This window comes from Periophthalmus magnuspinnatus, chromosome 16, assembly GCF_009829125.3.
Source record: "Periophthalmus magnuspinnatus isolate fPerMag1 chromosome 16, fPerMag1.2.pri, whole genome shotgun sequence".
Lineage (NCBI taxonomy): Eukaryota > Metazoa > Chordata > Actinopteri > Gobiiformes > Gobiidae > Periophthalmus > Periophthalmus magnuspinnatus.
In genome coordinates this window covers 17,921,617-17,933,847 of record NC_047141.1, presented here as the reverse complement: position 1 = coordinate 17,933,847, position 12,231 = coordinate 17,921,617, and the positions used below count along the sequence as shown (strand labels likewise).

The 12,231-nt window shown below is 38.1% G+C and overlaps 1 protein-coding gene across 1 annotated transcript in view; it reads left to right on the top strand.

The window, feature by feature from the left end:
* Positions 1-12,231, top strand: part of LOC117384187 (intermembrane lipid transfer protein VPS13B-like) — a 270,989-nt gene that overhangs the window by 32,070 nt on the left and 226,688 nt on the right. Inside the window, exon 17 of the mRNA XM_033981473.2 lies at positions 8,685-8,869. Within this exon, the coding sequence (XP_033837364.1) occupies positions 8,685-8,869 (185 nt within the window). The remainder of the gene's footprint in view (positions 1-8,684; positions 8,870-12,231) is intronic.

The following is a 12,231-nucleotide window of genomic DNA, read 5'->3' as shown; positions in this document are numbered from 1 at the left end:
CATATTTGACCTTGTTAGTTCTGCTTGTCTTCTCTCCAGACGTGCACACAGTGACAGCTAACGGTATGCTCCTGTAAGATTAACGATGAGCAAGTTCAGAATCTGTACTGAGGTGAAAAGATCATTATAAAAAGTTCCGAAAGGCTGATTTGAGCTTAAATTGATAACAGCATTTTGTACTCACTGTAGCTTGTCAAGATAGTAATAATTTGTAAGATTGATTTCGTTATTTTATCTTAACCATGTAGGACTATGGAATTAATGTAACTTGAATCATGATTGCAAATGATTCTGCAAAACCCACATCAAGCCCTTAATTTTCCTCTGTAGTATAACTTTTGGGATTTCATAAATTGGGACAAATAAAGGTCCTCTTATCTTAATCATGATTTAACAGTCCCAAATAATTCCATGGCCACCTTTTTATTCCTTACTGAACAGTGAGAGTATTGTAAAACTCACCTTGGACATTTTCTTCTCACTAAATATCTATGTATTCTCAAATATTCTCACAATTTATTAAACTGTCAACTTTTAAATTTGCAATAATATGAAGCTGTTTCACAATATTTTTATCTAGTAGGTAGTAATGATCCTTCTCAAGAGAGGATCATTACTGGAGAAGAAAATGGCAGATAAGGGCCAAGAGATGCACTCCAGCAGGTGGTAGCATTTAATTTGACTACATTGTGTTTGTTTGGAATTGGCTTACAGCACTGATGTAACTATAACAACACTGGGTCTCACTTTGTGTTCAGACACTGAGCAGGGCCACGGAGCTTTGAAGTTTAAGACATTATGAAGTCAGAAGCCGTCGTCGGTAAGAGTTGGAGAGTCCTTGGTAGTTTATGTATGTTCTTGGATCATTTCCCCTTTTATACATTTAGCTCCTGCTCTGAAGCGTATGTTGAGTGACAGTGTAGTAGCTCACACTTGGACACACTAAAGGTAACGTCATGACTATTTCTCTTTGTGCGGTTTCGCTGTGTTTTGGTCAGGCATTTTCTTTTTCCACAATACATCTTCTCATGCCATCCCATGTAAGTAAATATGTTAGAGACAGCCCTGGTTTCACGTGTATGATCATATTAAATCTGTTTTGGACATATACAAGGCCAATGTGACCCAAACCGCAAAGAGTAGTTTTTAGAACGCTGCATGCCCAAAGCCTGAGATGAATAAATTGTAATAATCTGTGATCTGACATTTTTGTTTGCAAAGAAAGGTCTTAAGCTTCACAGTATTTTAATTGGATAGAACTCAAATTCAAATTCAGTTTCATTCTGTCTGTAGCGCTTAGAATCTAATCTATTTTTGTCATATGTGGCCTATTGTATTAGACTGCAGAAATGTTGCAGCAACTCAATAAAGAGTCTTAAAGCATCTGGTAGTTACAGCTATTATCCACACATGTTATAAATGAGGGCAGTAGCCAAAGGACAGCAGGGTTAGATGTGCCACTTGAACAAGTCTCCCCAAACGCTAACCTCAGCCTCCACATATGTGTGCTCACACCACATTATACTTCTAATGTCGGGCCACCTGACAGCAACCGCATATGGGACTGGGACCCACCAAGAGACCCAGCGGCAGCAGCGCAGTGTGGCTCGTCACGTTACAGGCCATAATTCAGCACCACACCAGCTTTTATGTGGCACTTTTAACAGCCCCTGTTCCTCGCTCCGCTATTTCTGAGGGGGTACTTTCTAAAACCATATGGCATTACAGGTGCATGTGTTAGAGCCTCAAAAGAGACCACTTTCGCTTAGCTGTGTCCCTGAATCAATCCGACTGCTTTTCTCAGATATGTCATTATTGGTATAAGATCATTATAATGTCAGTTGTTACTTTGTATTTCACTAGATTCATTTTTATGCCACGTTGAGAAGTCCATTCCAATGGCTGGTCCAATAGTCTAGAGTCTACATCAAATTGTGATTTATGAAGGGTGCACGAGGCATCTGAGGCATGAGGCTTCTGGTGCAAATGCCTCATTACTTCTGTTCAGAGTTATTCAGAGCAGCTCCTGGTGTATGTTCGAAAGCACAGACCAAAGTAGGAGGACAAGCAGACAAACGTGGATCTATACTACAGTCAAACATTGACCATTACAGTTAGCCATTTTAAATGTCAGTGCTGTTAAAACATATGTACGTACATATGTAAGACTCATTTTGACACCTGATGACTGTGTTTAGTTTTAGTTTTTGAGTTTTGTAGGTAAATATTCATAAACATGGCTATTATTTAATCCAAATGAAACAGTATTGTAGTTGTTGTACCTACTGTAGTTGAAAAGTCAAGTGTACTGATGGTTGTAACTTATTTAGACATGACACCTTGGCATTTTCATGGTTTTATAAATGAATGTACTATATTATATACACAAACACAAATCACCATTAAAGAAAAATGTTCTCTAAATTATTTCTCCTTATTTATACCTGAAAACCATGTGCTAAAAGAAAAGATTCAACAAAGTAAAACTGCTATTTGATACAACTAAAAAGACCAAATATTTTCGGAGCAACTTTTCACATGTTGCAGATGAATAAGAGTCTGCTCCAACAAGTAGCCAAATGTATTAACAGGTGCGTATTATAAAGCTGGACAGTGGACAGACAAATGATGTAATATTATTCCACATTTTCCTCTGAAACCTGGTGGAGTCTGAAACCTGGGGGTTGAAACGTCATGTTGAACAGTACAATGCTTATGTTTTTCTACCACATCTGGATTCTGACAGTTTTATTTGGACATGTGTTTAATACAGATCAATGGGCAAAAATAAAGAATCTACTGTATGACTTCACTTACTAATATCATGCTCACACGTTGCAGCAAAGGATAATCATTTGTTTAAATAAAGATTTACAAATGTCTTCTTAGTATGCGTGATTCAAAACTTTACTTTACTAGTTTTTTGTCAATCTACCAAATCCATTGATACATTTTTGCCTTTTGTTTTTTCTTTGACCCTAGACTGAACCAGAACTTCAACACAGCTGTGGGTGTTTGAATTCTGCCTGAAATAGTATATTAATGTCTGCGCTGGTCATCTGAATGAGTGGGGCTGCAGGGAGGGAACAGTGGGAAATGGTGAAGGGGTAGATGGATTATCAGCTCTGAGTGGATTATCATCTTCAGTGGTGTACATTCCTCTGTCCTCAAGTCACTGCCAACACACCGCAGCTCTGCTTCCCAGGAACAGCTCCGGAACTATTCTACTCTTTACAAATTAATTGGTAAAAAGGTGGTTGCATTTACAAACCCACAAATGCTGAACCTAATTTTATTTTGTCTTTGGCCAACAAGTTGACTATATTAATCTTAGGGTTTAACAGCTGTTCCCACGGCAGCAATCACACCTGAATAATTGAATAAGTTCACCTCTTGTGTGTGTGTGTTGTATTTACTGTTGTCAAACAGTAGCAAAGCAGGTGTGCAAACCTTCTGCAAATGAGATGCTTTGGTAACCATGGAAATTCAGTAGTTAGATTGCAGTTTATTATATAGCCTACTGTTGTGCATTAATCAGTGCTTTGTTTTGATATCGTTCAATATGTGATGGATAGAATTATTTTTGGTGATCAATATTTATCATGGGTACTTTTTCTTATCAATAGTGGGAATTTTTTGTTATTTTTTAGTGCTAAGATAAGATTTGACCTGTGGAGACTTGAATAAATAACCGCTATGATTAGATTATTATTATATGTATGGATTATTATAAATACAAACTAGCTACAAAAGTGTTTCATTTTGCTAGTTATTCATTTTTACAGTTTAGAATATTTTTAAGATAATCCATCTTTTTCAGTCATTGTGTCCTATGGGGAATATTGTAGTTTCAATATTGTTTATTGTCTGTATTTCCTTTAGCACTTCAAAATTTGTTTTTGTGACAGGCCTAGCAGCACTTATCTTGATGTGTCGCTTTATTGTTAAGTTTCAGTTACTTTGGTGTATACGTTTTTAAATATTCTCATTCAATCTTGCCATGGAAGGAAATGCTCTGCGGTGGTATCCTGACAGAAAAAGCCTAAAGAGGAAGACAATGATGTGATTGAAAATGTAGTTGAAATTACACTGTCTGTTATATTTGGACAAAGGTATTACATGTCCTCCACAGCTGTATTCACTGGACAGAGGCAGGAAGCTACACTCTCTTACAGTGTTTTTCTTTAGAAGCAGATGAACCACGTCATGGACATTTTCTCGCCTTGCACTCCGCAGCTGTCTGCACAAGTTGATTAAAACATTTCTTTTAGTAATCCCTGTGTAATGAAGCCCTCTCCTGAGATGGGACCTCAGTCAGTACATGTGTGTGTGTCTGTCTGTGTGCGTGTTTGTGTGTGTACGTGCACGCTTTTCTCATTGTGTGCACTTAGGTCAGCTCTGTCCAGATGGAAGCATGGGGACAGTTTTGGGTGAGCAGAAAATGTTCTTGGAAAGCTTTGTACTGTTGAAGACGAATCAGTCACCAACAAAATCAAAGTTATAATTGCTGCAAGCAGCCGAATACTATGATCCGATATGCTGTGTTAAAAGTGCGTGCAGTTTGGCTGTTATACTGATTACTGTCTCAGGTGATTTGTACATTTTGAAATTAATTGGGATTAGATAATAAATCAGGTTCAATTTTTTGGAATGACCATTAATAGTAAAAGAAAAATGCAAATCTGTCAACTAGACAAAAAGTTGCAAAACGTCTTCGCTCCCACAACTTTTTGTCCAGTTGACAGATTTGCATTTTTCTTTTTCTATGGAACATACCTAGACGACTGAGGGATTATGTAGACATTTGTCATTAATAAGTGAATTTGTGTCCAAGCCTATTGAATTATCTTACCTGTGTTGGACACTATGAGTCTTTCTCATTATATTCAAGTAACTGTTCCTCTTCATTCTCATGTTATTCTCCTGATAATTCATTAACCTTTAAAGTGATGAGGGGAATTCTGCTATCCTTAAAGTTTGAACAGCAAGGAGTAAAACACTGAACATTGGCAGTCCTCTCTTCCCTCTCTTTTCAGCCTAGTTCCCTCCAAGGATCCTTTCTAAACAGCAGTACTAACGGATTAGTTTAACAATTACACTGAATGTTTATATTTCCTAATTAAGGCAAAGTGTGACAGTGAAGGATTAGTGGAAAGTCTAGATTGGAGCTATCTCCAGTCCTATGACGGTGGCCATCTTCTGTGTCTATCTCACAAATATGTCAGACTGTAATGGATTGCATTGGCTTTGCTGTGGACTTTGTAAATAGGCCAGATAAGAGAAAGAGAAAGGAGCACACAGTGATTTAGCCTGATCTATCATTTAAGTTTTCTTTACAAACATTCCGAGTGCCTTCCTGTTAATTTCATCGTTAATTACATTTATTCTAATTGTATTAATCATACATATTGCATAGTAAGAATAATATAAAACAATATACTTGGATTACAACAATGCATTTTCAAACTTTTATGGTAGGTTGGCTGATGTGTTTTGGAGGAACAGGTGAGTGACATTTTAAATTGTTATGAGGTAATGCTTTTTCCATCTTATAAAGATATTGAGACGAGTCTTTTTACTCATCGCAGCTGCATTTGAGAAATAAAACCACGTGTAAACAGCACAGTGCATATGTTGTGATAAAAAGAAACTGTGTGTAGCTCCACTTCTGCATGCTGTTTAAACCATTGGTGCAGCTGCTTCTGGTAATACTCTTTCAATCACTAACTGACTACAAAGGCGTCTGCATTTCAGAAAGAAATGCATATTTGTTGGGTCATCACCATATTCTGTCAAAACTCGTTCAATAATGTCTCTGTTTTCAGGAGTGTCGCTCTTCTTGGTAAAAGTGATTATATTTTATATCTTGTACTTCATAACATTTTTCTTTTGGCTTCTAACATTGAATTTTCTCAAGCCAGAACCAAGCATGATTGTGCAATCAGATTCGGTTATTTCAGTGACATGTGAAACAAAAAAGAGTTCACTGTTAACCTATCATTTATAAAATCACTATTCCCTCACCTCAGATTAACATCGCTCATTGATTCTGCAGAAATCTGGAATGTTTTTCAGTCCCCTGTGATATTTTTTTTCCTTCTTTTTTCCTTATAAGCAGCAATATTTGTTTTGATACAGATGGACCATGCGTGCCTTTCATTGGTTAATCCACCTGTCAATCACGCTCATTTGAACTTTTGGAGATACAACTGATGACCAGACTCACATCTTTGTGAAGTATTGTAGAAGTGTGTATTCTGGATCCCAGACAAGTTCATTTCCTGAATAGTAGATAGAGTAGTGCAGTGGTCTAATAGTAGCCCATAATACCACTGGCTTATTGCACAGTGTGTCTTTCGAAGCCTACAGCAATGTGCAGTTTGCCAGAAAGCTGTTTACCATGTTGCATGGAGGAGCAGCTAGTGTTCCAGCTACTTAATGAAATCCGATGAGTGCCTGGCTGTCTTTAAACATGCTGCATTCCCATAACACCCTAATGAGACTCTGGTTCTCATTTTGCTCCAAAGTTTGCAAAGAATCGGGTATAATATAATAAAAACAGGTGCATAATTAAAGTTTTAGAGGACCGCATGCACATGACAGCTCCCCTAAAACGCTATAAACACTGGAATAAGCCAACAAACTTTCATCCTTTGCCAGTCTTCTCATTGAAGTGGCTTTGCAGGCACATTTGCTCAGCATGTGGGGACATTGTTGCTTAGTCCCATTCACATTGTTTTGAGCTCATGCTCTATACATTGTATCCAGGCATGCTTCATATGCCAAGTTGAAACATATGAGGACAAGACAAAAAGCTTGTAAAAAAGCTAGTTTGAATAATGATTTGTTGTATAGCCCGAAGTGTGAGTAGTAATAAAAATAATGGTGATACAAAATGACCTTGTGGGGTCAAATTAGTGTCAAATCTGTGGTATGTAAGGATTTAGTGTACTTATACCTGTAATGTCAAGGTAAACCCATTGACCCTGTCAGGCTGAAAGTGCCTTTCTCTGTATGTGCTTTGTTGTTCATTCCCCTTACATCTTTCTCTATCCAACTCTCCCTCACTTGCAGTTTTAATGTAGTTTCCCCTGGGACAGAGAAGCAGTTAAACGGTCTAAAGCTTGGCCTGTGTGCAGCTAACAGCCCATGTCACACCATTGCACCACCCAGAAGCAGAAGAAAGGCAAAAGATAAAGAGAGGCGGACGGACGCAGGGGAAGCTGAAAACTTAAACGATCGCAGAGCCGCGTGCAGAAGGCACAGACCTGGTGACATATCCCACACTCTCAACTGGGACCAGACCAAAATACATGTGTGATTAAATGAACTGTGATGCTGGATTCTGACAAGCTCCACAGACATCTCTGGATTTAGTCACGCTTCTATTGTCACTAAAAAGCCCAAGTTGAATTATTAAGCCTAAATGGAATAAACATATGTATCCACGTATTAAACACACAGAGGACTGTGGCTGTGCGAGAGTCAGTGCCAGTCTCCAAAGCAACCAAAAAACCCATACACTATCAATTTCTGTAAATTAGGGCCCAACCGATGGATTAGGGGCTGATAGTGTTGTAATCATATCTTGTAAATCTTCAACTGATTATAAAATTTAGCTTTAACTATTAGATCTATTATTAGATTTTAATTTGGGTTTATTTAGGTTACATTTACTGTGACTGCCCCTTCAGAGTCATTTTTAAAGACAGTAGGCACTATATAAAACATTAGGATAGTATAATCACTTCTGTTTTCATATTTTGAAAAGATTTACGTGAGTGTGTGTGTGTATATATATATATATATATATATATATATATATATATATATATATATTCCTAAATGTTCTACTTATTTGTAGTGCTCTAGTTTGACATAGTTCTCTAAATTCAAAGAAACCAAAGATGTCCATGTTTTGGGGATTCCCTTGTTTTCTTCCAGCTGAATCCAGGGAAGAAGCAGAGGAGCCATGACTTCACTGGACATTTTTTGAAATGATCAAAACAGTTTGGACAATGAGAGGGTAGCATGTAATGTGAGCAAGGGGCACCCAAAGCGAAACAAAGCACAACATAAAAACACTTGCTTACAGTGTATTTATATCAAAGACAAATGGGATGCTGGTCCGCTGGGGTTGTGATGGACAGTGGCTTGCAGATCTGGGTCTGAATGTTCTATTACCTCATTGCTCTGAAGGCTCAGTTCATCAGCCCGTCACACACACACCGGCTTTGTGCACGCGCTTGGAGACAAATGAAATGTTAAACGCGTACATACTCTTTTCAGGGTCAGGTTTCTGGGCTGTACATCTCTTCACATAAATCATCATCACAGTTTTGACAGAGAAGAAAAGTGTTCAGAAGCAAATAGGCAAACTTCCCCCAACTGCCAAGATCCTAGGAAAGCCTGCCTTTGGTACTTGTTCAACTTGCTGCTGGAATGCTATTCTACCTATTTGGCCCCCTCGGCTATCAATGAGCTGTTTTATATTGCAATGTGATATTGATGGATTTGTGGAAGTTGTGATTCATTAGTTTCCACTGGTGTCTGTTCGATGCAATGTGTGTTGGCACCTGTGTGCAATGCTCCATTCCTTCATTTATAACGGTCAATATATCTTTAACTGTTTCTCATATACTGTCCTTGATGTAACCCTGGCTTTCTCTGTGGCTCTTTTTCAGGACCAAGCGATCTTCAGTCCCGACAGCAGAGTGTATTTTTGAGCTTCCACACTTCACTGTACAGGCCACCAGAGCCCAGACGCTATTGCTGCAGGCTATTTACCAAAGCTGGACGCACAGTGTGGTGACAGGGGTTCCACAGGCGCTCAACGAGAGTCTACTCAATGAAGTATTCAAATCCCCAGGTAAACTAAAATTATTAATGCCAGATATTGTGTCCTGGAGCAAATGTATGTTTAACCTATACCTCCACAGTATGCAGTCAAAAGGACACATTTTCAAATTAGTCCAATGATTGTGTCATAGCTCTATTAAAAAACTGGGGTTATTTTTGCATATAGGGGTCACCTGCCCCTTGGCATTTTATGGAGGCACAAGATCTCCAACTAAGGAAAAATCTACTCAAAACTGTTTCACGCTTCATGTCATCTTGAATGCCTTAATGGTCAAATAATAAATTGTGCCCCTTGTTAAAAAGGGAGGGGATGCTTAATTCAATAAAACAGTAGCGTTTCTCATGATGGTAGCATCTGGACAGTCCTCTGGAGACCTCGGGATTTTCCAACTCATTAGGATCATCTTGTTTGGTATGCCGTCAACGTTCCCTATACGGCTGGCTATCCACGCCTCTCCTTTTTACTGTTGTATCGCTGCCAAGATGTATGAAACTGGTCTCCCGTGGAGTGAAGTCAAATATTCCTCTCCTCTCTGTCTGCCTTCAACTTGGAACAGGACTTGAAGTGGAGTGTATGCACATCTGGACTGAGCGCTGGCAGGTTACAAAAAGAGGGTATGATTGGAGAAGGTGAAAAGTGAAGGGGAAAGGGTGATGCATTGTATAAGTACACTTTAGCCGGAGTAAACTCTCCAATAAGCTCAGTGACATAACCAAAGACATTTAATGTGTTTGTCTGTGAAATTGTGCTGACACGGGCTTTAAGGTGCGCTCTACACTGCCCAAACTCTATTTTCACTCTGACAATATGAGCAATGGAAAAGGAGAAGAGGAGAAAGTTTGTGAAACGATTAACTTTACGTATTTGTGAGGTGCTTTGAAGGGTGTGTGGCGATGTCCGTCTGCTTGCACATGTGATGCAACCATGCCAAATAGTTGTGGTTCCTGTGGGCATTGCGGTTCTGTCCACACTGTAAGATGATGAAAACCTGACAGCTGCTTTTCTGGCTTGGTGCCTCTCTGCATCGCTCCAGGTTGTTTTATAATGACATCTTTATATGTTTTGGATGTTGTCTTTGCCATATTTGGAGGGAACCTGACTGTTATTCCTCTTCTTTAATGATGCATTTTCAACACAATCATCGGTCACAAATTGTAGTCTGGCCAGCCATCCCACCAATTCTTTGTGGACTGGAGTTGGATTTCTAAAAAATCAGTAACAATAAACGTGGCTTGGACGGCTGCTGTGCTTACGACTACCTTCGCTTAGATCAAAGTTTTCACTACAACATCAAAGACTGCATTTTTTTTCATAATTTTCACTTGTTGAACTGATTGAAAGTAAGATATAATATTGGTTTTATATTTAACTTTTTTTGTCTGTTCCTCCTGCTCTTGATGTTCCCTTTTTTCAGTAGTTGAAGGTGTTTCATATGGAGCTGTAGATGATAACACAGATGGACAGGGGACAAAAAAGGGGGGAGCCCTTTGAGAGATTTGTTTCATGTCCAAAGGGTATTCCACCATCTAGAAAGAAAAAATCACCAGATCATCAGCTGTAATCTTAACATACTGACAGACATGGTGTACAGAAAAATGCTGAAAAAATGGTAGAATGTTATCTGTATTGATGAAAGATGTGTAGCATATGAGTTGTATGTGGTAATGTTAGTTCTAAACTTATTTTTACTTCTATTCAATACAAGGCACAAATGTATGTATTTGTATTAGATTGTCACAACAATATAGGAGTTCTTGTATGTTTACAATGTGTACCTGAAAATACACTATTACACCACACACACTGTTCTAATATCCTTTTATCCTTTTATCCTTTTATCCTCAGTAGTAGCAGCTCTTCTAAATCTTTGGTAGTTTTTACTTTGCCTTATTTTCATCCTCTTTGTGTAGATTGTTATACGGCTGTCTCTGTACTCAAGACTCTTTTTGATATGTTGAAGAAAATGTACAGTTGTCTGACACTCCCGTTGTCAATGCAAGACCTTGGCAAAAAAATAAATACAATTGGGGACAGAAATAAATGTGGTAGCTAAATGTAGGGACATGTCTGATTAATCCTGGCCGTCATCTTGTAATGTATATCTGAGTCAAAAATGTAAAGCTCTTTGCTTTGCAATCCATATACAATGTTTATGTTGCTCTAATGTGAGTCTAGTCTTTGCTGTGACACATTATTTCAGCAGTGCCTTTTGGTATATTACAGTGAGGCTCACACCAGTGTTGAATTTTATTGGTTTGGTCCGAAAAGCTTGTATGTCATGGTTTATGGTTTTGGTTATACAGTGAAAACAGAGAAGACATCTATAGGGAGCCTTTGTGTTCACTGGATTTTCTCATACTTACATTACATTATCCTCTTAAGCAACTGTTTTTCTTAAGTGTAGCATTTTACAAAAAGCTATTAATTGAGGAAACATTTGTCTGTTAGCTTGTTTGTTTTATGTACAATATATATTCTAGTCTTGTGATGAGACATATTGGGCTGTGTTAAACAAAAAGACAAAAACATAAAATGTATTTTATTTATTTTATTTTTATATACTTGTGTAGCAGTCATGTAGCAGTAGCCGTAATAGCAGCAGAATGGTGCCAGTAATCCGGGCCTGTACCACAGGCTCTAAACCACTAACCACAGTTTTAGAGAGACACTGACCATGCTGACCTCCCACACACTCCTCACATCTACATGCACTTGTGTGGAACTATGTTCTTCTCATTTTATGTAACAACATAATCTTTAACAGCCATGTGATTCTTAGTGGTTTTAATGGTGGCTCTTTGAAAGTCCAGATTATATGTATAACTGATAACCCCCAGTTTTTCTATGATGATTGTTTTGAACCACTAATACATTTTAGTACCAAATCTATGTTTTAATAGATTTGGCACTAAAGGGCAAAATCTATAATTTAATATTAGATATGATAAAATTCTCTTTAATTATTGTGCTTTTTAGGGGATGGACTGCTTTCATCACTGAGTAACAGAGATAGGGCCCATATTTAGGGGAAATTACTTCATGAATATTTGTGTTCAGGCATGGTGTGCTCTCACTGCACAGCTACCCTTAGTCATAACAGTATCACTACTAAAACAAAGTTGTATTTTTACAAGTTCCCCCTTCACATAAAATAGAGCCCAAGGCAGAAGAAAAATAAAGAGGTCTGCTTCACTCAAGGTTATGTCAGAAACAAATATCTCATCTCACCATTTCAACAGCAGCATAATTGGATCTTGTGCATAGAATTGGTGGAGTTAGGATTTGGTAACATACAAATGATCACCACACAGTGGTTTGCCACCATTTCCAGAGAAGATTATTATTGCTTCATGCCAGTCATGGCAATTTCT